The 25,447-nt window shown below is 40.1% G+C and overlaps 2 protein-coding genes and 1 long non-coding RNA gene across 3 annotated transcripts in view; 2 read left to right on the top strand and 1 right to left on the bottom strand.

Annotated features, from left to right (window-relative positions):
- The window catches only part of LOC143414504 (uncharacterized), a 25,611-nt gene extending 3,960 nt beyond the window's left edge, over positions 1-21,651 (bottom strand). Inside the window, exon 1 of the long non-coding RNA XR_013095114.1 lies at positions 21,483-21,651. This is a non-coding gene — a long non-coding RNA (uncharacterized LOC143414504). The remainder of the gene's footprint in view (positions 1-21,482) is intronic.
- LOC101479988 (phosphatidylinositol 4-phosphate 5-kinase type-1 alpha) lies at positions 2,046-17,678 on the top strand. Its single transcript, XM_004549099.4, has 16 exons — positions 2,046-2,188; positions 2,563-2,712; positions 6,048-6,082; positions 6,305-6,388; positions 8,347-8,477; positions 8,626-8,743; positions 9,502-9,654; positions 10,514-10,813; positions 10,948-11,144; positions 11,243-11,326; positions 11,965-12,013; positions 12,098-12,182; positions 12,269-12,439; positions 12,603-12,789; positions 13,677-13,761; positions 13,855-17,678. The coding sequence occupies exons 2-16, from the start codon at positions 2,664-2,666 to the stop codon at positions 13,858-13,860; spliced, it is 1,734 nt and encodes a 577-aa protein (XP_004549156.1). The 5' UTR covers positions 2,046-2,188; positions 2,563-2,663; the 3' UTR covers positions 13,861-17,678.
- Positions 18,292-25,447, top strand: psmd4a (proteasome 26S subunit ubiquitin receptor, non-ATPase 4a). Its single transcript, XM_004549098.5, has 10 exons — positions 18,292-18,577; positions 19,153-19,293; positions 21,540-21,654; positions 21,763-21,849; positions 21,983-22,051; positions 22,208-22,423; positions 23,198-23,306; positions 23,401-23,532; positions 23,727-23,779; positions 24,855-25,447. The coding sequence occupies exons 1-10, from the start codon at positions 18,552-18,554 to the stop codon at positions 25,023-25,025; spliced, it is 1,119 nt and encodes a 372-aa protein (XP_004549155.1). The 5' UTR covers positions 18,292-18,551; the 3' UTR covers positions 25,026-25,447.

The following is a 25,447-nucleotide window of genomic DNA, read 5'->3' as shown; positions in this document are numbered from 1 at the left end:
TGGATTATCAGCATGTGTGGCTGTAACATGTTGTTGATGGGTAATAAAGGTTTCAGTGTGGTGTAGCATCTTTGTGCAGTAAAAAAAAAAAAAAAAAAAAAAAAATCTCAAATCAAAACTTTACAACCACCATTGATTGAGTTATCTTCACTAATATAATCCAGACCACAATCACTGGAATGGTCATCTGTGTGACTCCTTCAAAGTAAAAGGTGAAAGCGTTACAGGAGTTAAAATCTGGTGACTCCAGCTCCCATATGATTTGACTGACATTTTGAGATTCAGCAAACCATTCAGTGACCCCCGTTTCATATGGATGGGGGTGTTGTCATCCTTGAAAAGACACAGATCAAGGTGATCACTCGGAACAGTTTTTTAGTAATTTGCAAGATCAAAACAATCACAAATTTGATTTTTTTTTTCATCTGTTATTAACTTTTAAAAAGGAGCCAAACTGATTTTACTTAAAGAAATCCCAAAGAATGGAAGACCACAGGGACAGTTTTAATTAAGGCCGGAAGTGACAGGTCAAGGAAAATCTTAGATAAGCAGAGGCAAATGATGGTGAGAACAGTCATAGTCAACCCACACACCAGCTCCAAAGACCTGCAACATCATCTTGCTGCAGATGGTGTCACTGTGCATCATTCAACTATTCAGCACACTTTGCACAAGGAGATGCTGTATGGGAGAGTAATGCAGAAGAAGCCTTTTCTGCGTACATGCCACAAACAGTCACTTGAGCTATTCTAAAGCACATTTGGACAAGCCAGCTTCATTTTGGAATAAGGTGCTGTGGACTGATGAAACTAAAATTGAGTTATTTGGGCATAACAAGAGGAGGTATGCATGGTGGAAACAGTACACAGTATTCCAAGAGAAACGCTTGCTAGCCACAGTCAAATGTGGTGCTCTGGAACGGCCATCTCAGTCCGCAGACCTGAATATTATTGAAAATCTATGGTGTGACTTAAAGCGGGCTGTCCATGCTGGGAAACCACTAAACCTGACTGAACTGGAGATGTTTTGTAAAGATGAAAGGTCCAAAATGCCTTCAACCAGAATCCAGACTCTCATTGGGAGCTATAAGGAGTGTTTGGAGATGTTATTTCTGCAAAAGGAGGATCTACTAAATATTGATGTAATTCTTCTGTTGGGGTGCCCAAATTTATGCACGTAAATCCTATAAACTTCATTTCACTTCTCAAATATTGTGTTTGTCTGCTATATGATATACTTAAATGAAATTGCTGATCCAAACAACCAATGATTTATGAAGGAAAAACATGAAAATTCAGGGGTACCCAAACTTGAGGTGCATACCACTGTACTTGGAGTAATTCTGGTGGGACGGCCACTCCTGGAACAGTTCCCTGCTTTTCTAAGTTTTCCTGATTTGTGGATAATGGCTCTCACTGCATTTTGCTGGAGTCCCAAGAAATTAGAAATTGCTTTGTAACCTTTCCAGACTCATAGACGTCAATGACTTTGTCTCATAGCTGTTTCTATAGATTGTGACATGCTGTGTTCCTTTTTAAGATCTTAATTCAACTACCAATGAAATTGAACTTTTTCACAACAAAAGAACAGAGACAAAGGTTTCTGCATGACTAACCACAAAAGTAAATGGCACTGTATGTGTGATCATGAAACACTAAATCAAGTCATTAGCCTTCATTAATACGTCATTCAACTTAAATTTTGATACTTCAACTACATTTTATTCCCAATGTATAACATTTTGAACAAAACAATTTTACTACATGATAATATTGCTACTTCTACCTTTTTAAAATGCTGTTTAGCAGTACAAATAAGTTATTTCTCTCTTCTACGTTTTTAAAAATAGCTACTTTTGCATTTCTTATTATTCCCACTACAAAGTTTCTTAACTAATTCTTTAGATTAAGTTATTTTTCTTGTTTTCCCCACCTTTTTTACATTAATTTTAGAAGGTTCTTAAATCATGGGGTGGTGTTATGTTATTTTGAAAGTGCCTATGTTATTCTGAAATATTTCCCCACCGGAAATGCTGTTCTTGCCCAGACTAGCAGCCCAAACAAAACTGCCGCTTCCGCACTGCTTCCTTGTTTATTTGTTTTGAGGAAAACACCGCCTTTATAAAAGAATAAAAAGTATTTTTTAAATTTAATTAGAAGCTATAAGAACGTCTAAACACGATTTTCTGGTAAGTTTAATGTTTTGTGTGTATTGTCGAGACTTATCTGTGTGGTTAAAGTTAGAAAAGTTAAAGCAGCGGCAGCGGCAGCTGTCGCCTATGTTCAGTTGAATAGCGCTGCTCAGACGTTTCGGTATCTCCCACATTAACATGTCACAACACGCATTAGCCTCTCTGTGTTGTTGTGTGTGTGTTTCTTTTTAAAAGTTAATTTACTTAATAGCCTACTCGATGCTTAGTCGCTTTTGGTAGGAAGCTGCCGCCTGTTTATGTCACCTTTGTCTCCATCAGCAGAGCTGTTCAACGTGGCTGTTGTTGGTATTTCTAGCATGAAATCATGTAGAGTGTTTACTGTTCTTGAGCTGGGCATTTTTTCCACACAGGTCCACGCCTTGCTGAACTGACGTCACCGATACATTTGAAGGGGTGAATAAAGACCCCCAGTTTCCTCCAAATCAAGTCCAGAGTGTAGTTTCTTGTCTGAATGGCCACAGCTGCAGAAGAGCCTCCAGGGCTACAGGGCCAGACTGGCAGTAAGTACTGTGTTGTAATACACCACCTTTCGTGCCAGTGCATACAACATATAGCCTGAAATAACTTTAATTGCTTCATACAGATTCACTTCTCAAGGCATGTCTCAGAAATAAGCGATGACTTATTTCTGAGACATGACCCACGGTTAGGTCTCACATGGTAGTGTACTCAAGATAAAGAGGTGGGGGTCCATTCATATGGGACCACCTGGGGATAATAGAGGAGTAGCCAAAAATGCTTACCTGACATCACGTATGTAAACTATGCTTAATTATGTTGACTTATGCATGTTGTACACAGGCATATTTTAAATACTTCAATCATTACAATCAATATAGATGTATAATTGAAGCCATTTAACAGAGTCCTTAATAGGTTAAAAGACAACCTTTTTTTCGTCTTCAGTAAATTTGGGGCATCTCAAATAAAAGAAGAAGAAAGCAAATAAAAGTACTTCGCAGAATATCTTAACTATTCCTTTAATGTGTACTAAAAAGGAAAGAAAATGGAAAAAATATGTTTATTTACCTCACATCACAGTAGATTTATGACACAAAGTTTTCATCAGAGCATCTGAGGTAAAAAACAAAAAACAAAACTTTAATTGAGTACAAAGGCCACTTTTCTTGGCCCGAGTACATAATTACATCTTAAATCAGATGTTTCTGGCTGTCCTTGATTTGATCTTTAAAAAAAAAGTGGTTTGCAGGACAAAGTACATGGATCTCATGCTTCACAGAAAGTTTACGTACTTGCCTCACTTTATTAAAGATTAAAACGAGCGCTTTTCCAGAAGTTTTGTGCCATTGTGTTAAATGGTAAACGTAGAAATATATAATCATTTTGAATTTGATGCCATCAACTCATTTGGGACAGGAGGATGTTCAACACTGACTGCTCTAGTTATGAAAACATACTGTTTTCTCCTTATTGCTTAACACAGGAATTCAGCTGCACAACAGTTTCACACTATTTCTATCCCTCTGAACACTTTTATATACACCCTGTCACTGCTGTCACTACTCCAGAAAAATGTTGTTACTCAGCATCCGTTCTATGGAAATGTACAAGAACAGCATAGACTCTGAAGAAAGGAAACCAGTTGTTGACTGTAAAAGGAAAGGAGCGATGAGTAACCGGAACTGAAATTAAGGAAGTGTGAATAATAAAGTGTTGAAACAAGAGATTTTGGCCTCCTTTGACTAGTTTTACATTTTCTAATGCCACATTTTTGTTAGTGGGTGTTGGAACTGCAGTAATAATAATAATAAGTCCTTACTGGATTAAACAAGGACCTCTTTCAAAACTAGCTGTCTTTCTAGCTGCGTATGTAGCGAGAAAAATTGGTATATTAATGATGCTTTCACACATGTGTGAGTTAACCCTGCCTTGTGAGCTAATGCCCTCCCATACCAGTACAGATTTTGGCTTTTTGAACTGATAGCAGTCTGAATGGTCTTTCCCTCCCTGAACTCAGAGGATGAGGCATTCATGCTATCCAAAAAGGATTTCGCATTTTGATTTGCCAGACCACAGGCAGCAGGAGGCTTACAATGGGCTTTGGGGATGGGGCTATGAACCTAAACATAACCGGTCCATATATAGTGAAGGCAAAAAGTCTTTGTTATCTATGTCAAGAGAGGTCTGAGTATTTTCCTGTTGGTTTTGGCCATTTCACAAACAAAGTTAGAGTAAATGAAATCTTATAAAAAGTACCCACAAACTTTGCCATTCTTACAAATTGTTTAACTGAAATCAAAAATAGATGTGTGCTATTAAAAAAAATGAAGCTTAGAGAAGTTGTTTATTATTGGTCAAATAAGGTGGATCCAAGCATCAGCTCTTTTCTTAGTTGATTCTAGCCTCAGTTTTGAGAAGTGTCTCCCAGTGCTTCTACCATTTTTGGAATATCACAAGATCGATACTCAGTTTTAGTGGCACTAAGACTATCATTCTTGCTTTTATTTCCTCTCATTTGGATTATTGTAATTATTTTAGCAGGTATCAATCACAAATCATTGTACAGTCTTTTGATTGTTCAAAATGCAGCAGCCAGACTTATAAACCCAAGCGAAGTTAGTGTATTTAAATGCGTTTTAATAACCAAGGTCATGTCCATTACATTTAAACATACTGCAACTGCTGTCCCTGTATAGAAGCCTGTTAACTGGCCCCACTTCATGCTTAAACATGAAAGGTGATTGAGTGTTTGCTGTTCGGGGTTCTTGATGGTGGAGTGACTTGCATGAGGAACTCCGTCTGGTTTTGTTGGTGCTTAAGTCTCCAGTCTTGTGTGTTTTATTATAGATTTCATACCTTTGACATAATCATCATCATTATTATTATTTTTATTGGTTCTACTATCACAGTCCTGGCAAATTTCCTTTAACTGAAAGCCAAAAAGCTCCAAAATGTTTGACATGCTGGAGAAACTCTCAATAGTCAGTTTTGAGCTCAGGCCTAGAGCAAGCAAAAACCTTTCTGGATTTAAAATAAATGTGTTTGTTGTCTTAGTTTTATTTGTGGATACAGCAGTTGTGTACACTGATAATGATTTTTATGAGGGTTGTTCACAACAGGATTGTGCTTGCCTTTATTGCATTGCTGTCTGAGCATTGAAGATGACAGGCATTTAATATTGCTTCTTGTGTAGATTAGAAATATTGGCAAACCCCTCCCCAGCTTTAGTTCTGCAAATTAATGGCCAGTCATCTTCCTTATTACAGTCGTCTGGTGATGTTGTCTGAACCTTGTTGATATTTGTTGCGTTAATCAAATTCAGAATAAACATATTTGTTAAAAAAAAACAAAAATTTTTTGTGTCAACACAGTGTCCCAGCTGTTTTGGAAATGGTGCTGTAATATACATAATAAATGTTTAAAGGAAAGTGAATTGCAGACATCATGATGTTGTGTCACTTTCACAAGTGTGTTTCCTTAAAGATGAACGGAAGCTAAGTGTCATTAAGTTCAAACACCAGTAATATTACAGTGTAATACACATCAGGAAATTCACCGGCTTTGTATGAACTCACTTTAATAGCATCCTTATCTAATTCCTTCCATTGCACACAAAGACCTGCAGAGTCAGTTCTGGAGGAAACTGTCTTCTTTCAGAGGTAATGTTTGAGGTGTGTCTGCATGTTCAGCTGCACTCTCTATTTTCAGCGTTAGGGAATGGTAGAAGCTGTTTCCGTCTGTGTTGTTTGACATTACTGCATCCACTGTAATAACTGTTTGCCTTATCTGCTCATTTCCTGTCCTGTGTGTGTGTGTGTGTGTGTGTGTGTGTGTAATTTCCTGTGTAACATTATGTCTTTCTTTCTGATTCCAGACTTGAATGGGTCTCGAAAAAATGCTTCAGCTGAGGTGAGAAATGAGGGAATTTGTGGGGAAGAAACTGAAAATCTGTCTCGGTCAGTTAGGAATTGCACATTTCTTTCCCCATAAACAGTTTGGGATTAGCCCGTATTCTGCTGACAGGTCATTTGTGCCTTCCTGTTTGAATCGTGAGAATATTACATGTTCCTGCACTTACAATGAGTTCTTTTCCTCTTGTAATTCTGTTTTGTGCCATGTTTATACTGACAGGGTCCAAGTGCTAGCACATCTCAGGCTTTGAAAAAAATCGGGCATCGTGGGATCGATCCCACTGGGGAGACGACGTACAAGAAGGTTGGGGATCAGCCATTGCAGACTTAAGCACATTTTTTCACTCTGTAGAGCTGCATCTTACAAAAACTTTCATTATCTTTTCCTCTTCCAATTGTTCTCTTGATGAGTTAATGAATTATTTGGCTTGTAAAATAGTGATAGTAGTGTAATCTCAAAATTTATAAATCTGTGCCTTGGTTTGTCTGCTGCTCACTATTCTGGCCTGTGAAACGCACAGCAGTCTCTTTTTATTGCCATTAGCTTAACCCTTCATCACCCACACATATGATCTAATCTGTCCTGCCTTCTTGAATAAGTGCTCTCCGCTTACTGCTAGTGTTCATAATCTGGAAATCCTTATAACGCAAGTGCTCTGTGTCTTTTCCCTCTCTTCAAACCTCATTGTGGGACTTCTTTGTGATTATTCAGTTGAACTTGACACCCACAGGGTGTTTCTACAGGCTGTTGGGAGCTATAGTTACATTTCCTACAATTTGTGAAGTCCACCAAAACAGTGTTCCATATTTTAAGATAACCCTATTTTATCCTATAATGGACCTTGGAACAGCCGTTTGTTCATTCACTGTTTGAAACACACTGTTTAAGGCCCCAGTCAGACAGGCCTAGACCAATAGAAAAGGTAATGAAGTACCTGTTTGTGAGTATTACCCAACTGGTTTACTGGAGGCTGCTGCCAGCTGCTGGGAAGTTGGTGTGAAGGTGAAGTTTCCCAATTCGCATAGGCCAAGACACTGGTCAGTGACCCCTGGCAACTACCGGTCACAAGGAAAGTGTGTGTAATCTGTGGGCTGTTGCTGGAGTTTGCTTGAAGTCACTTTGGTTGCAAAAATGTATGCAGGGCTGCAACACAAGCATCTTTCCGATTGCTTTGGTCATTTTTGCATGGACGGCACCATCTTGTGCGCAAACCCTTACAAACTGCTCGCTAATTGGGAGTGAAACTGCGAAAAGTGCAAAATGGAAACGGAGACCATTCGTGACTTGCTTTGTTTGGACGACTTTTACTTTTAAGACAAATGGTCTCCGTTTCCAGCTTGTGTTGCACTTCTTTCAACTAAATAGCAAGTATTTGCAGACAAGCTGGTTTCCTCTGTGCCAACTCCAGGTGAGCAAAGCAGTCACAAAGAGGTTTTTGGTGCAGCATCTTCTTTGCAAGTGAGTTCACCATGCGACATTCAGCAACCGCTCTTCAACCTGTCGGGGTATACACAGTTTTCCAAGTGACTAGAGGTTTCCAGATGGGTCATTAACCAGTCAAGGCCTGTGTGACTAATGCCTAAACTTCCTTCTTTCTTCCTTTAGCCGACTCCCTTCTTATTGGCCTCCTTTCCTAAACAGCATGCTTGAACGGCAGGTGGGTGGGCTACTGTGCTCACAGACAAGCTTGATATGAACATACGGTATTAGGGATGTCAGGTTAAAGGAAGCTGAAGCTTTGTACATGTTTAATAGAAGCAACAACCACTGTAACCATGCATATGAAAAAGCATAAATGGTGGACTTGAAAATGCAGCCACTAATAGCACTTGTAAAATGTGCACTTGTGCTGGCACTTGTTGCTGTGGTGGTACTTCACACTGTTTAGAGTACATTTGAACCAAACCGGAATATTTTCCTCCTTTTTAAACCATTGTAGGCTTTACATTTATACCTGACCACATAGCAAGTGAAAATGAAAGCAAACTGAACATTGGTCCCAGTAGAGATTTGCCTCTCAGCTGAATGTTGAATGTTGAGTGTGTTTGTACCATCACCACCACCCCACCTAACAGTAAACATGGGCTCTGTTTGGTGAACCTTTTGAGTTAACCTATCTATTAATCTTTAGTGAAATGTCTGGAAAAAAAGTGTCTCCCACCTGCCAAAGCTTGCAAGTCCCTATGCCACTTAATTTCTTGAAGTATTCACTTTGAAATGCATTTGTTGCATTTGATACATGTAAGTTTCCTTTCTTCCAGACAACATCATCAGCTCTGAAAGGTGCTATCCAGTTAGGCATCACGCACACGATAGGCAGCTTAAGTCAAAAACCTGAAAGAGATGTGCTGCTGCAGGACTTTGAGGTGGTGGAGAGCATCTTCTTCCCCTGGTCAGTTTGTAACGATGAATTAGTTTGTAAAGGAAATGAAATGTGTGTCTGCCCTGTGTGCAGACAGGATCAGGATATTTTACTTCTGCAAGCCTACTTTGAAGCTGTGTGGAAAATAATCTTCTGCTCCTCTGTTTGTGACCTGCAGTGAGGGTAGTAACCTGACACCGGCACACCACTATGGAGACTTCAGGTTCAAAACATACGCCCCGATGGCCTTCCGCTACTTCAGAGAGATGTTTGGCATCCGGCCCGATGACTACATGGTATTCTTGTATAATCACCAATTGTTGTCCAAAATATTTCTGAGGAAAGAGAGCAGTTCACTTTTGGGGAAAAGGGAGTGTTTGAGTAACTGTGACTAGGGAAGTGTGAATAATGGAGTATTGACACAGGAGAGGAGTGGAGATGCTGTTCTTACGGTTTTAAAGTAGGGGTGTCAAATGTAAGGCTGGGGGCCAGAATTGGACTGGTGACAATTCCAATTTGGACTGCCGATTTTGAAAAAATGTGAAAGAGGGCATAATTTTCAACTGTATATTTACAAGTTTTACAGCTTTTCCTACTGATCAAGACCTCTCCCATCATCATTCATACTACACCAAAGAAAATTCAATTATAGATATCTGTAATTTTACACGTTTACTTCTTACAGTTTAAGCCTAAAGAAGCATGCTGACAGATTTCTTTAATTTACTACAGCAGTATTTCATTATCATGTAGAAAAACGGAGACCTGTTGTTGAAATTGCACTTCTTTGGCCTCTATTAAGATATCACATTGATTAAATGTATATTTAAACTTTTTTTAGACTGACAGATATTGGAGATATTTGGATATTTCATGTTTTCTGCCTCCTGCATGCTCCCTCCAGGTCCTGCCTCTCGCCCAAACCAAACTCTGTATGCTTTGTAGTGAGAACATGGCTTCAGTCAGCATTCATGTGTAAAATGTAGCAATAAGATTGTGTTTTTTTGCTTTTAATCACATGTGTAAAGACCGTTTTTTTATGTTGTGTTTATAGTATTCTCTGTGTAACGAGTCGCTGATCGAGCTGTCCAACTCCGGGGCGAGTGGATCTTTGTTCTACGTCTCTAGGGATGATGAGTATATCATCAAGACGGTGCAGCACAAAGAGGCAGAATTTCTGCAGAAACTGCTGCCTGGATACTTCATGGTATGATTTGATGGTCACAAAATGTCCTAATCATCATCCTGTTATCACTATCAAATGCAAGGTCTTGGATATCAGTGGCGCTTTTACAGCGACGCTTTGCTACCTTTAAAACTAATCTGCAGTTGTTTTGTTAGTCTGCAACTGCCATAGCTGTGGGCATTATGTTTTTATGTTGTCCTCATGTACTCCACCTACGATTATTATCATGATATCCCTTGGTACTCCTTCTGGGAATTTTATTCATTATCAACTTTAACTCAAGGAACTGATTAGAATTTAACGGCCAAAGATCAGCTTTCACCTCACGTGTGTTAATTGTTGCATTCTAGTAAAATTTCACAATAGGAGTGTCCTGAGAAATTTTGCAGATATGTTTCTTTGGATTGAAGGACGACATGATTAGATTTGGTACTGTGACTTTACAAAACATGTCAACTAACACAATAAAATCAGAAGCTGTCATTTTGTCTTGAGGCAAAATATCAAAGGTCACATCTGGATAGCCATGGATGTAAAATGCAGCCAAACGGGTTGGTGCAAGACGGGAACTATGAGGCCGTATTTACAGTTACTGAAGTAACACTCTGCAGTCAAATATTGTTCCTACTTTGTTTTCTTGAGCTGCTAAAATGCTTTGTTTGTCTTTAAAGTCTCTCTCAACTAGTTAGTCTGGTTTTCATTTAAAGCACTCGACATGCTTGTTACTGACTGAGTTTACTTTTGCTCTGGCACATCTGCCTTCTTTTTTTATCAGTTTACTTAAGTCAACCATTCATTTAACTTTTGGTGACGCTGATACTGATGTTTCTTTTCATTTTGTCCATATTTCTTCCTCCTACTATTTTTCTTTCTGCCTTAGAACCTGAACCAGAACAAGCGGACCTTATTACCAAAGTTTTATGGGCTGTATTGCGTCCAATCAGCTGGTAAAAACATCCGCATTGCAGTCATGAATAATCTGCTTCCTAGTGCAGTACGAATGCACCTCAAGTATGATCTAAAGGGCTCTACCTACAAGCGACGAGCCTCGGCTAAAGAAAGAGAAAAGGCTGTACCCACATATAAGGACCTGGATTTCATCCAGGACATGCCTGAAGGGCTCTCGTTGGACGCTGATAAGTACAATGCTCTTTGCAAGACCCTCCAGAGAGACTGCTTGGTGAGAACTGTGAAAACATGAGGCTACCAGAATAATAACAGTGTTGGAATTGGTTTAGATAGAATCAGTAAAATGTCTTCCCTCTAAATGTCCTCCTGATCTTATAGTACTCATGTTCCTTAATTTCCATCCAGCTCCTGCAGAGTTTCAAGATTATGGATTACAGCCTTCTGGTGGGAATTCATAACGTAGATCAGGCCTGTCAGGAGCAGGCCAACGAGGAGGCGGGGGCTGGGGCAAAGGGTCAAGTTCAAAAGGCTCTGTACAGCACGGCTATAGAGGCCATTCAAGCAGAGGTGGGACACATGGGATCCATGGAAACCGAGGACAGGTGAGTGACGGAGTGTCTGTGATCGTATCGAGCAGGCTTGTCCCACCAGTTTCTGTCTGAGAAGAATTACAGAAGACTAAAGGTGTTTTTGTTTGCAGAACGGGAGGAATCCCTGCACGAAACTCGAAAGGCGAGAGGCTGCTGGTGTACATCGGTATTATTGACATTCTTCAGTCTTATAGGTAATAATTCACTTTATTGTCCTCATTGAGCTCACATAACAAAAGAAGCACATGAACAGGAAAGCAGCAGCTTCCGTCTTTGTCTGTTCAGAATGCGTTCAGGGACCGTATCAAGTGTTAAACCCCGGTACACTGTCTCGTTAGCTAACCTGACGTTTTACACTAAAGGTCAGAGCGGACAGTAGAGAATGACTACGGTCGGTCAGTGAGGCAATGAATCTTTGTTACTTTATTTAGAAACTGTGCAAATAAACGTTATCTATACTGGAAAATCTCTGCCAACATGTAACCATGACGCCACCTGTGGTGACTAAAATATGATCTTCTTTGTTCCACTGTGGACACGTGTGGCCAACATCCAAAATAGAGTTCACATGACATGAGTAAACAGGATTTCAGCATCCAGATAAAACTACAAGGGCACTTTCAAATGTTTCTACAGTGAGCGTGTGATAAGAAAATACTTCTGTTTGAGGATCTAAATTTTATGAAAAGCATAGAGGGGGGAAAAAGTAGTGCTTGGACGAATGGGTAAATGAGGCAAGCTGCATTGAGCAGTTAGAGTAGAAAAAGTTCTATATAAGAACCAGTCTAGTTACCATTTACCATCAAGTCAGAGTGTGTGTGTGTTTTTTCAGATTGGCAAAGAAGCTTGAACACTCCTGGAAGGCTCTGGTTCATGATGGGGTAAGGACCCTTACTAGTACTAGCTAGTTTGGTTGCAATGATTTAACAATACAGATTTTAACTTGTTTTATTTCTTTTTTTCAGGACACTGTATCAGTGCACAGACCGGGTTTCTATGCCGAGCGATTTCAGAAGTTTATGTGCAACACAGTGTTTAGAAAGAATGCATGTAAGTTTATGTTGTCTCCGTCTGAACATGACTCTGTCACACCAGTGTTACTGCACAGACTCAAAGTTTCTCTGTCTCGTATCTAGTGAAGACCTCCCCGTCTAAGAAGCGCCGTGCAGTAGCCGGTCCTGTGAAAAGAGTGGCTGGCTCTGGACCTTCTCTGATGACCCAAGCCAGCAGCAGCAGCACCGCCCAGAGTCCTTTGCTCCAACATCAAGCCAGTTCAGACACCAGAGAGGACAGCGAAGCAGACAAAAGTGAGGATGAAAGAGCACAGAAGCTTTAACTTCTCTATGGGGAACTATTTATGTTTCATATTTTTCATGACAGCTGCAAACATTTAGTCTTCTTACATGTACCACTATGGGAGATGCTTCTTTTTCAACACAGCAATAAACCGTTTTTGTCTCCTCTCGCCAGTTATGCTCGCAGGTCGTCCTGACCTCCTCCCAGATACCATTCCTCCACGCAACCCTGTTGCTAGCGCTGTTGAAACTGCCATCTCCTCCTTGGGAAGCCCCAGATTTTTACCAGCAAGTCGTCTTCAGTCTAACACTCGGGGAGAATCTTCGAACAAGCAAAACGAGGAAGACAGCACCCCCAAGGGGTAAGAGGGGACATATAGTGTAATAGTTTGTGTATTAACGATCCACCTGTCACTTTTATGACAGTACACACAGACACACACATTTTCCTACAACACACCAGTGTTATCTGAATGCATTGATTAATGTCTAATTACACTAACTGAATATGGTAGTACCAGAAGTAACTTGTAATCATCTACTAAATGTTCTGCTTTGGATATAAAGTGCACACACCTGCTGGTGTATTTGAATCACCACAAGAGCTGGACAAAATACCAGAAACAAAACAAAGTTCAACAACAACACAGTAATAACATATTCAAACAAAAATGTCTTTAAAGATGAAACACTTAGTTTCACCTAAAACAGAACTTTATATATCCTTCTCTGAAGTAAGAAATCTTCTACTTCTCCCATTTAAAGTGATCCGAAATGCAGTGCTTCTTTCAGGCTGTATTAGAGGCCTACATTTTTAAACTCCTTTTTAGATAGGTCAGCTTTCACATGATGTGTTCTTCAGTATTTTGTTTTTGCGTGTATGGAAGTGTGTATGTTGGAATGAACGTGTGATCCTTTGGTTAATGTGTGGCTTTTGTTCAAGTTGTGAAACACTTTGAAAAGTGGAATGCAAATCAACTTAGGAATAGATGAATGACCCATTGATGCACAGATTGGAAGTGAGGCCTTCTCAGAAGACAAAAATGTGCCTTAACCAGAACTTCAGGAAAGTCAACATTTTCCCAAAGCAGCACAGGATTCTAGGCATGGAAACAAGCGTCGAATTAGCTCATAAAGCTTTCTGTAAAAAATGCAGTGTATATTCTGTTAATATTTTCACCTCCACAACCAGTGCCTCGTACTGTGTTAAGGTTCAAATGCATCCTCATGACTCTCCTGTTGTTTTCAGGGCTCAGTCTAGGACTCTTGAAGAAAGTGGTGCTGAGGAAGCAATCTCACTCAGCGACGTAGTCCCGTGTGTAAGCAGCTGCTCAGTAAGTTGATTTCAAACCTCAGGTTCTGCTATCAAAATATTTACTCGTATTTGAACTTTTTTTAAAACTAATACTCTTTCACTTGGTTTGCAGGTGTAGATGTGAGGAAAAAGAATGACTTGAAGGATGTTCTGAGCCTTCCTGAAATCTTATAACTCCCTTGGTATGATTTGAGGTACCAGAACTTACAAAAAAAAAATTACGCAGTGCATCTCCTGGACCAAGAGGGATATGAAATGTTTGTTGTCTTTGTTTTTTTTGCACAATATGATAATGTAACTGGGCGGTTGTGTCGCAACACTAGTAACTGCAGACACGGTAATGCTGTAGTTATTGAACACTATTATTAAACCCATAGGAGAAGTGCCTGTAGTCACAACCAATGATCATTTTTGGCTCAGTTAAGCATTTAGTGTGGAAATGTTGCCTTATTGAAGAACTGAGATTCTTCATTCAGGCCTGGCTATATACGTCATTGTCCTTTTTGGGATTATTATTATTTTATTTTATTTTTATTGCTTCTCTCTTCTTCTTCTTTTTTTTTTTGACCAAATGGCTGTAGCACGTCTTCATGCAGATTTTTCTGTGTGCCTGCCGCCCACCCAAAGGTCCAAGTCTAGAGTAGTGTTTGTGCTACCTGCTTTGACGGAAAGCCTTATGATGAGGATTGAGAACAGAGTTTTAAATAAAGTCTTAGTTTTTAAAGAAATTACTGTATTCATGCATTGTAAGCTTCTGATTTTTAAAAGCTTACTCTGAATGCAAATCATGCAGGACGAAAGACCTTCAGCTTGTGCTTTTTATTTACCCAAGTATTCCCGTGGACCTGGAGTGCTTTTACAGACTGTGAATCTTAAATATCACCTGTGATATTCAGGCCAGAAGGTTATTTTAAATGTTTTCTTTTTATACGACTGGCTTGTATTCAAATGAGACCGATACTGGTACTCGGTAGCAAAACTAATGAGTTAGTCAGCTTCGGTGTCACGGACCAAACCGGCAAAGAGAAGCTTGTGTTATATATGCAAGAAAAACAGAAATAGGAGAATCACACTAAACCTAACCACTTTAGGTAACCAAAGAGCATGTTGTGGCATTAGTACAAACTGGTACAATCACTATGTTTTTGTAATAAGTTGGGACATTGAAATTAATATTGTACTAGTAAAGTTGCAGTAAGTTTTTTTTTTTAATATATATACATATATACTGCCAGCACAAATGAAAAATTACTGTTGCATGTAATTTGCCTTGTTTTGTTTTTCTCCAGAATAATAGACTCCTATTTTTCTTTTCTTTTTTTTTTTCTCAACACTGTGGTTTACGCCTAGCTGAAGCTAATGTGGCCTTTAGCTGTCCTGCAGTAAGTCTGACCTTTCCAATTTAGATTATAATAGTAGCTCTCAATATAGTTCAACTTTTGTGAAAATCCTGTGTTAAGAGAGTTGTGTGTTTAACTTTGTGATATATTTGGAGGGTGTTTGTGCTGCTTCACAGGACACAGTGCACACCAGCACAGTGTGCACTGTTGGTATAATGCTGTTGCGCTTTTGTGACAAGAACAGCATCGTTGACCAGCGTAACACCTGAAACAAACCCTCGCTGTCATGGAGTTGCGGAGCTGCAGCAGTTTACAAGTTGCTGATGTGCATCGTGCGCAAAGAAAGCATCTACTTCTAAATTCAGACATGACTGTCACCTGTACTTTGTGTGGGATTTTTGTGTTTGTTTTTAATTGATTGTGTTAGTTTTTAAGTGATTTTATTTTTCACATCTAACAGCACAGGAAACTTTTCTAAATGAACGTTTCAAAATGTGTGGTGGAATAGTTGGACCTACTTAAGTGTTATTGTTGTTTTCGGTCTTTGTGGCCACTGAAAACAAGGGCAGGATGTGCAAAAAAAAAGAAAGTGAGTAATATAGAGTTGGTAGGAGCTTTGGCTGCTGAATATCTGAACTATAATCATTGGTGGTACTGCATTTTCTTTTCCACTATTTACATTTATTTGCTGCCAGAAGCAAACTAAATAAAACTGCAACTATATATGACGACTTCTATATACTTTCTAACTGATTTATGATGTGCTGTCTTTGGTTATTTTATCATTATGCATTCCTGTCCATTCGCTTTTTACTCATGCATTCAGCATTTCCCAATTGCTACTAATATTTTTTGTCTATATTTATTACAATCTTAATATAACTTGTTGGTGCAATTTCCCACAGGCTTTAGCATTTCCCTCGACCTCTTATTAAATTCTGATATTGATCTGTTGATGTTGTCTTATGATTGTAAACCTCTCAGCAGGACCTGTAAATCCAGGGTTAACAGAGCCGGTGGTGTTGATTTTGTTAGGTAAAGCTAAGAGTAGTGAGACTGAAAACTGAGGGGTACCTATTATGGTTTAACTGCTATTTTTTCATTAGTTAAATGGTGATGACTGCCTGATGTGTAAAGGTGGACGCTAGCCTACCTTTTCATAAGCTACAGTGGAGATAAAGAGCTTACACACCTCTGTTAAAATGCCAGGATTTGCTGATGTTAACGTAAAATTATACCAAGATATTTGCAGGGTTTTTTTTTCCACCTTTTAATGCGATCTATAACCTGTACAGTGGAACTAAAACTTATAGTTTGTTGGAGCATACAGAAGTCTTTTAGGGGGAGTACATCTCAACTTTCTTCTTTGCAAAAAGCACTCCAAATCTAACAGACTGTGAGGGTGTCTCCTCTGCACAGCCCCCTTTAGGTCAACCTGTAGAAAAATGCTGAAAAATGTAGCCAGGCTTGGATGTTTGGAAGTGAGAAAAGGCTTCTGTTTTACCACCCTACCCTACCACATAGCCCAGACTCATGAAGACTACTTGCCAGATGACCACATTTCTTCTGGTCTCTTCATAAATTTTAGAGTGATGTCCAGTCTTTGCAGTCCCACTGCCAAATATTCTCCACGTGTTCATGACTGTCTTCACTGTGTTTTGTGGTACATTTAATGCCCTCTCCTGATTGATACCTTTCAATAATGTCATTCATTTGACAATAATGGCTATGACTTTAAGATGCAGCTATGTAAATATCAGGAACATCTCACTAGAACATCTGAATTATATGTGATTTTGATCAAAAGATGGCAGGTGTGTGCAGACTACTTAACATAAATTTGATTGCAGTTATCCGAGGTTGTCAACACTTATGTTTTCAGTTTATGTTTTAGTTAAACTGTGTAGTTATAGGTCGCACTGAAGATGGAAAAACAATCAAATTTTTTTTTTTTTTTTTTTTATATATCACAAAAACCTGGCATATTAACAGAGATGTGTAGACTTTGTATTTACTGTAAAACACAAAACAAAATGTTTTTACTCTCATGTACAATGTCTTAACTTGGCGTTATGTTTGGCTCATGTTAAACTGCAAATACTTCCCAAGTATTTGATGTCTAAAAATGCTGAGCTGCATATAAGGATATAAGAAAACTGTAACTTAAGGGATGCTTTTTTGTTTACACCGCATATTTCAGTGAAAAAACTGTGCAATAATTTAAACCAGTTGACAATTTTCCCACCAGGAGGAATTATATAAAGGCAAACCGCATTTGTAGATTATTTAATTCACTTGTCTGTTAAACCAAACTCTGAGGTGATGCCCTGTCCCGACAATAAAAGTCTTAATGGTTCCAAACAGATGCACACGTAGCCCTATTTATTACAGCGTTATATAATGTATGTATTACTCTGGTCTCTCTAATGTTTATTTGTAATTGTGGTGGATTGAAAATTGCTTGCTCCAGCATGGCAAACCTGAATTGAAGACATGAAACTTTTTTTTTTAAAGCCTCCTGCTGTAACTGTTTTAAATCATCCTGTATTTTTTTCCTACTCTGAACTGTTTAGAATAAACATGTGGATTCATCTGCTGTGGTGGCCAGTTGGGAAATAATTGTATTCGTTCAGATTATTAAACATGACTGTGAATGAGAGGGACGCTACAGTGAAGGTGAGTGCACAAGAGAGATGAAGAGAGTGCAGGCAGGGTGGCGTGGGTAGAACTGAGTATAAAGACTGATTTGTGAAAGAAGGAGAGCAGCAAGAAGGAACTTGAAGGTTTGCAAGATTGTGGGACCTGCTATGATGTATGATTTGGAGTTGCTGGCAAAGATGGAGCTGAAATTAGAGCTGACATATCTAAAGATGTTAAAAGTTTCATTAGCAGTGACCAGAAGGGACAAGATTAAAAATGAATACATATGCGGGACAGCTGGATCGAGCGATTTGGAGACAAGGTTAGAGAGGCAAGGCTGTGATATTTCGGATATGTAGAGGAGGGACAGCGGATATACTGGACAAAAGACGCTGAATTTGGAGGGAAAGAGGAAGACCTCAGAAGAGATTCATAAATGTAGTGAATGAGGACATGCAGAAGACTGGTGTGACAGATGCAAGGAATAGATGATGGCGACCCCTAAAGGCACCAGCCGAAAAGAAAAGATGATTCGGGGGTGATAAATGAGTTAATCTATAGGTTATTACTGAAGACAAAGCCTATAAATGGTTTGACGAAGAAAATGTTTCGGGGGTAAACCTGTATGAACTAGTTTAATTCTTATTAAACCAGTTCCCCCTCCCCAAAGAACTTCTAAATAGTAAAGACCAGCTCTAATTATACTCTCTAGCTCTCTACAACCTGAAGGAGACAAGACTTGCCCAATCATATTTCGCTTTGTTCAACCGTCGTCCAATAATCTGTGAGCTTGTTGGATTACGACAGAAAGCAACAAGAAGTTTCCAAAATGGTGCTTGAAAGTACTATGGTCTGGTAAGAACTCTACAAATGTATTTTTGTGTGTGTTTATAAACCCGTTAGCGGTTCATATGGAGGTGTACCAGTAAGTTACTTTATAAGGGGGCTCACCGAGCTGCATATGGGGTAAATGTCGCTGCCAGCCAGGCTGATAATGCACAGTTGATTGTGGGCCGGCTAACGCAATATCGACCGGCTGAGTCATTGTAGCTAAAGTTAGCCTTGATTTGAGGTCTTATTAAAGTCTTTATTTACCTGCAAGCCACGAGACTTAATTTCCAGAATGTCGCTGGTTACAGTTTGGTGTTTTCTGCCTAAATTATTAACTGACACCAGCGGTTACTTGATTGTTTTCCAGCGGCATATGTAGAGTCACCTCTCGCTAACGTTAGCAAGCCGTGCTAGCTGTGACTGTTTTTACCCTGTTACGCTTTATAGCGGCTAAACTTTTGTTTATTGCTTCTCCCGGTGAATATATTATATTACCCATTCGGCCAATGTAGGTTATGGCTGATAATGAATTACGTGAACGCTTACTAACTCTTAAGCTTTGTGATGGAGTACACATTAAAGTGCTGTTTCCTCTTCAGTGTGGACAACAGCGAGTACATGAGAAATGGAGACTTCCTGCCAACGAGGCTACAGGCTCAGCAGGATGCTGTCAACATTGTCTGCCACTCCAAAACACGCAGCAATCCAGAAAACAACGTGGGCCTCATCACTATGGCAAAGTAAGCCGTTCTCTCTTCATTAAACAATTATGTGGCTAAAGTCATAACACTTCATTAAATCGTACATGGTTACTGATGATGGCTGTCTTCAGAGGATGCAGTGCAATGACTTCCTTCTAAATAAAGAAGTGCATTTGTTGTCTTTGTGTAGAGGCTGTGACAGCTAAGGCCTGTACAAAACAAGTTGAACATACCCAGGGTAGATTTCCGTTATCTGGATTCACTTATCCTAACAGTCAGGATAAGAGGTCACACGAAGAGTGTTATTCTCTCCATAAGTTAACGCAAGAGTGGTTTTTGGCAGCGTCTGACCTATCACAGTTATTGATAAGTGTACTGGCAACAGACTGGCTGATTTAGACTTTAGATGCTATTAAAAAAAAAACTTAAGGCCCTTACACAATCTGTGTAAAGAAGTCCAACGATCTTCCAGGAATGCTGATGCTATTTTCTGGAGTAGTGGTGATGATTTATACTTGTTGTTCTTTAATCTTGAACCCGACCTACTCCGGAGCAGGTTAGATTTGCAGAAGATTTGCTATTGACACACTTTAACAACGAGAAGTCTGGGCTTGGGAGAACCCGAGTGCCCTGGAGGGACTTTCCCTGCCGGATACATGATGGACGGGTGGCAGAGGATCGTGTGCCTGGCGGGACTGTCGATCGAGGACGCTGAAGATATCTACATATTCGGAACCATGATAACAGGGTTCTTGCTGATCGGAGCTGGCTTGGCCCTGGCTTATCGGAGAATTAAGAGAGCGGAACCGGCTGTTCAAACCCCCACAAGGCTGCCCGCTGGGATTGGAACAACAGGTGCGACTTCTCAGAAAGGGCTCACTGAAGGCAGCATGGTTAAGAGCTTGGAGGCACTTACGACTGCAGTGAATGCTCAGAATAACACCTTTGAGCGTATGTATGTTGGATTACATCAGGAAAGAATCAACTCAGAACAACATCTCTGGGCGGAGCTGGATTACACCTCGGATCAGTTGGCTGCGGTCGTGAGGTCTCAGAATCTGCTAGGTGAGCAAAAAGAGTGACAAGACCACAAAATCGACGGCTAATAACATCACGGAGAAGCTCGCAGCTATTAACGGGAGACTGAGAGACCAGTGTCGGAGTGTTAAAAAACAGCTTGAAATTCTCCATCATAACCCGGCTACCCCTTTGGCGCCAGCTCAAGGCTGGAGCCGAACAACAACTCCCTGATAACGACTGTGTTGAGTCTGTTCCTTCCCATTCCCTACAAGGCCACCTGGGTTGGCTGGAAGACTGTTTACTTAGCCTGGCAGGGCGAAGGACACTGTCTCAGCTGAACTATGGACACGCACACACATACATATACTGATAAGCACTCACCAACGCATCACCCTCCCTACCCCGGATCCAACGCCACCTCCAACGCTTACCTCCCCCATGATGTGGACATTGGGTCAGCTGGAGGCGCAGTAGAAAGATTGCAGCGGTCCCAGATCAGATGTACACACTGGAACACTTTCCCATGTTGCTGTCTGTGTTTATTGTGTTATGGTGTGTTGATATCTGTGCATTTCAATGTTTTTTTTTCCTCGCTACCTGGCCTGACCTGTCTCCCCAATGTGATGTTTGTATTGTATGTACGGTCGGCAAGGTCTGTCATCTCGGTTGTGGGCAAAAGACCTGCAACTGACAAATAAAGGCTATCTCATCTCATAAGTTACCCAGTAAGTAAGTGGTCCATCTTTGTAGTACTGAAAACCCCGATGTTACCTGGATAACACAAAATCCTACTTCATAGCTCAGACCTCTGGCCTGTTGCTGCTGGGTCTGAGGTTTAATACTGTTTGCTGGTTAACCATAAGCATTTTTACAAAAGATAAGCAGGTGTTACATGAGCTGTGCTAGCTCTTTTCCAACCCGTGGTTAATGTAAACAGACATTTGCACAACATCAAAACGATCAAACCATATGGTTTCTAAATGAGGAGCACTTCCTTTAACCACCAGTCTGACCTGCTATTTATGAAAGCTGCTCTTTAGTACACCACACTGCTTTGACAGAGCTAATTCTAATTAATATTTAGTATTTTAATATTAATATTAACCAATTGTTAATTTGTTAAATGTGTACTTTACTGGGATTATTTGGAATTGGCACAAACTCATTTGACAGTGTTGTGTATTAAATTGTGTGTCAGATTTAATTACCTGTTAAGGTAACAACTGAAGGTGTTGACTCCTGGGTTTTTGTATGTTTTCTTGCAGTAACTGTGAAGTCCTGACCACACTGACTCCGGATACTGGCCGTATCCTGTCCAAACTCCACGCTGTCCAGCCCAGAGGAAAGATTTGCTTCTGCACAGGCATCCGAGTCGCTCATGTGTGTAACCTGTAAACTGCAGTAACTGGTTAAAAACAAAACAAACAAAAAAAAACAAAACAGTTTATGGCAGTTTATGATCCATAATTTTATCCTTTCCCTCTTTAGCTGGCCCTAAAGCACAGACAAGGAAAAAACCACAAGATGAGGATCATTGCCTTTGTTGGGAGTCCTGTGGAGGATAATGAAAAAGATGTGAGGACCTTTTGTTAAATGTTCTTTAACTACACATTATATGCAAAAGGTGTAATGTCTCCTGCTGTCTGCGCACTCATGTGTTTGTGCATATTTCTCCGCCTGCTGTTGTCCTAATCTACCGATTCTTCAGCTTGTGAAGATGGCAAAGCGCTTGAAAAAGGAGAAAGTGAATGTGGATATTATTAACTTTGGAGAGGAGGTGAGACATTGTTGGATAATCTTCCATATCAGAGCTATAAAACGAGATGCATTAAAGCCTACCAACATTTTTCTTTTTTTTTTTGTATTGTTTTGTTTTCATTTCCATATCTGGTGCTTCTATATCTAAACAAACTGTCTCCAACTATTTGTTCAGGAGGCGAACACAGAGAAGCTGACTGCTTTTATAAATACTCTAAATGGGAAGGAGGGGACGGGCTCCCACCTGGTCACAGTCCCTCCAGGACCCAGTCTGGCTGATGCTCTGCTGTCCTCTCCCATCCTGGCCGGGGAAGGAGGCTCTATGATGGGTCTCGGTGCAAGCGACTTTGAGTTTGGGGTGGATCCCAGTGCTGATCCAGAGCTAGCCTTGGTAAGCAATATAGGGAGGTGGGTTGAGAAGCTGATAATGTGGTATATTATGTGCCAAAATAGTTGCATGGAAAAGGAGAAAATTAAAAATCCTTTCAGATACTCAACTCAAAGCCTGCCTATGCTGACAGAGCTACTGCTGCTTGTGAGCAACACTGGGGAGTTTATTTCCCACTACCACTGTAAATACAAAGACCATAACACACACCAGCAGGAGAACCTTATTCATATTTGATAATAATTTGGTCTTCCATAACTAGAGAACAGATGTGGCTATTGGCACAACTGATGGACGTGTAGAGAATGGGTGTGACGCTCCAAAGCAGTCTTTAAAATGGCAGTAAAGGAATGTGTGACTTTTAATATCAATGACATCATCTTTATAAAAGCTGATAATCATGAGGCCAAAAATGTAAAGGACAGCTCTTCTACACTAGTTCATTTGTTTATTTAGGAAATAAATTATTAATGGTGTTATTTTCGATGCTGCCTCTTTTGGAAACTTGCGTGTCTAAGGTTAATAAAAGCAGGTTGTTTTAAACTATTTCCTGCATAACAACTTGACGACTATCTCCACAGTTTCCTTTCTTATATCTATATCTTGCCCTTGTGCCAGATACATGAAACAGAGTACTCATTCTTTTACATGACTTCAGTCATATTTCAAGTACTCTGTGGCTTTGCCACAAATTTTAAAAAGTGACTTTCTTGTTCCTGTCCTGTGGACTAAGTCCATCCTGTGCCTTTTTATCTCACCGTGCTGCCCCTGCTTTAGGCCCTGCGTGTATCAATGGAGGAGCAGCGACAGAGGCAGGAGGAAGAGGCCCGCAGAGCTGCTGCCGCTTCTGCGGCCGAGGCAGGCGTGCCCACACCCAGCGCAGATGGTGACTGCAGAATTCACAGATCGTTATTTTCACCTTTGAGATAAAAATTATTACAGTACATTAGAATTTAACCAAGTGTTCTTTTTAAACGCAGAATCAGAGGAGGCTTTACTGAAGATGTCAGTATCTCAGCCTGAGAGTGGTGCAGCAGTGCTTCCTGACTTCAGCAGCATGACCGAGGAGGAGCAGATAGCCTACGCCATGCAGATGTCTCTTGCTGGAGGAGGTAACTTCCACTTATGATCAGTGTATTTGTTTTAACTCGTATGAATGTGAGAGTGAATGAATAGTGGTATTGTAAAGCGCTTTGAGGGGTTCCGAAAAGCGTTATATAAATGCAATCCATTATTATTATTATTATTATTATTATTATTATTATTATTGAACATAAAGCATAACTATCCTCTTATTTGTGAACAGAGTATGGTGAAATGGACACAGGAGCCCCCATGGACACAGCTGAATCAGCCAAGGTGAGTCATCGTAATGATTTAAATTGAGCAACTGTTATTTTTGAGTGTTGGATGTGAAATCATCATGCTTTGTGGACTTTTCATAAAGTAATAAAGGAAGGAAATATTTCGAGTTATTCCAGCACACATAATGTGAACTGACGTAACAGCTGGAGCCCTTTCAAAGACTCGATACGAATAAAACGTATTAAATTAATAACCTGAAGGAGGAATGATTTCATAAGAAAGTAGCTTGTTTCTGAATAGTCGGGGTTCAATCTAGCAGATATTAAATATAAGGAGGCACTTGCCTTTCAGTAATAAATATCCATCTATCAAGTTTAACAATAGTGAGATGGACCTGAATGTACTCAGCATCTTTAAGCATCAAATTGTATTTCCTGTGTCTTTTTGAATAGTTTGCTATTTTAAATGGTGTTCATTTGTATGAGCATGGTGTCATCGTGGCAAACTGTTCTTCAGATGATAAGACAACATGCAGACTAGATGAGCTGGCAAAGTTCTAGGTGACAAAATGGTGCTAAAACCATACATACAGTGGTCACCGATGAGCCACAACATTAAAACCACATCCTGACAGTGTGTGAAGTGAAATGCCTGTGCTTCTATCAGTTTCTGTAGATCTGTGACTGCACAAAAAGCTTCAAATAACCAGCAGCGGGCAGCCTGGTGGTGATGACGCTATGAAATAGATAGTGAAACAGTGGCCCACAGACTAGCTGTCATACATATCATTGACACTGCCCCCTGGTGAGAGTGCACAGCTACAACATGTAGATAACTGTCTGCAAAGCTCTGCTAAGGACCAACGCCCAATCATTCTCATCCCACCAAAACAACACAGGACCTCTGTAGATATTCTGTGGGGCTGGTAATTAATCCTTTCGGGTCCTTTTTGGTCCTGTGACATCATTCAGGGGTTTAAGTGGAATGTGTAAAAGTAGCATCTGAATATATGTCAGGACCTGTGGTTTCCCTGCAAAACATCACATTCAGTGCATTTTTAATTTTAGTGGCAGAATCAAACTTCCATATAGCAGCTGTGTATAATATATGCTGTATCTTAACTGAACAGGAGGAAGATGACTATGACGTGATGCAAGACCCAGAGTTCCTTCAGAGCGTCTTGGAGAACCTGCCGGGTGTCGACCCCAACAACGAGGCCATCCGCAACGCCATGGGTTCCCTGGCCTCCCAGACGGGAAACAAGCCAGACGGCAAAAAGGATGAAGAGAAGAAGAAATGAGGAATGAAATAGAGAAACATGAACAATTGCAGACTAATGCAGGATTTCCTACATGTATGACAAGAATGCTGATGCATCGCCCTGCATGACAGCACTCAGACATTTATTACTATCCTTCTCTGTCGAGACACTCAGAGGCACCAATATAGAAGAAAATACTGCAGTACTGAATAACTATGTAGTGTTTAATATGCCCACAAAGAAACTGATGCTATTAAAATATAATAATGGTCCATTCTCAAATTGCCTTGTGCACCCTTCACTCTACATTTCTCTACATGGTTATAACAATTAATGATAATTCTCGCCACAGATTTTTTTTTCTTCTTTTTTTGTGGTGGCAGGCTTTGAAACCAAACAGTTAGCCACACTCCTGTCATGTCTTTGTGGGTTTCTTTTGCAATAAAAACTGTCTAAACATG

This window comes from Maylandia zebra, linkage group LG22 (genome assembly GCF_041146795.1).
Source record: "Maylandia zebra isolate NMK-2024a linkage group LG22, Mzebra_GT3a, whole genome shotgun sequence".
In the NCBI taxonomy this organism is placed as follows: Eukaryota; Metazoa; Chordata; class Actinopteri; order Cichliformes; family Cichlidae; genus Maylandia; species Maylandia zebra.
This window is presented reverse-complemented; position numbering and strand designations above follow the sequence as displayed.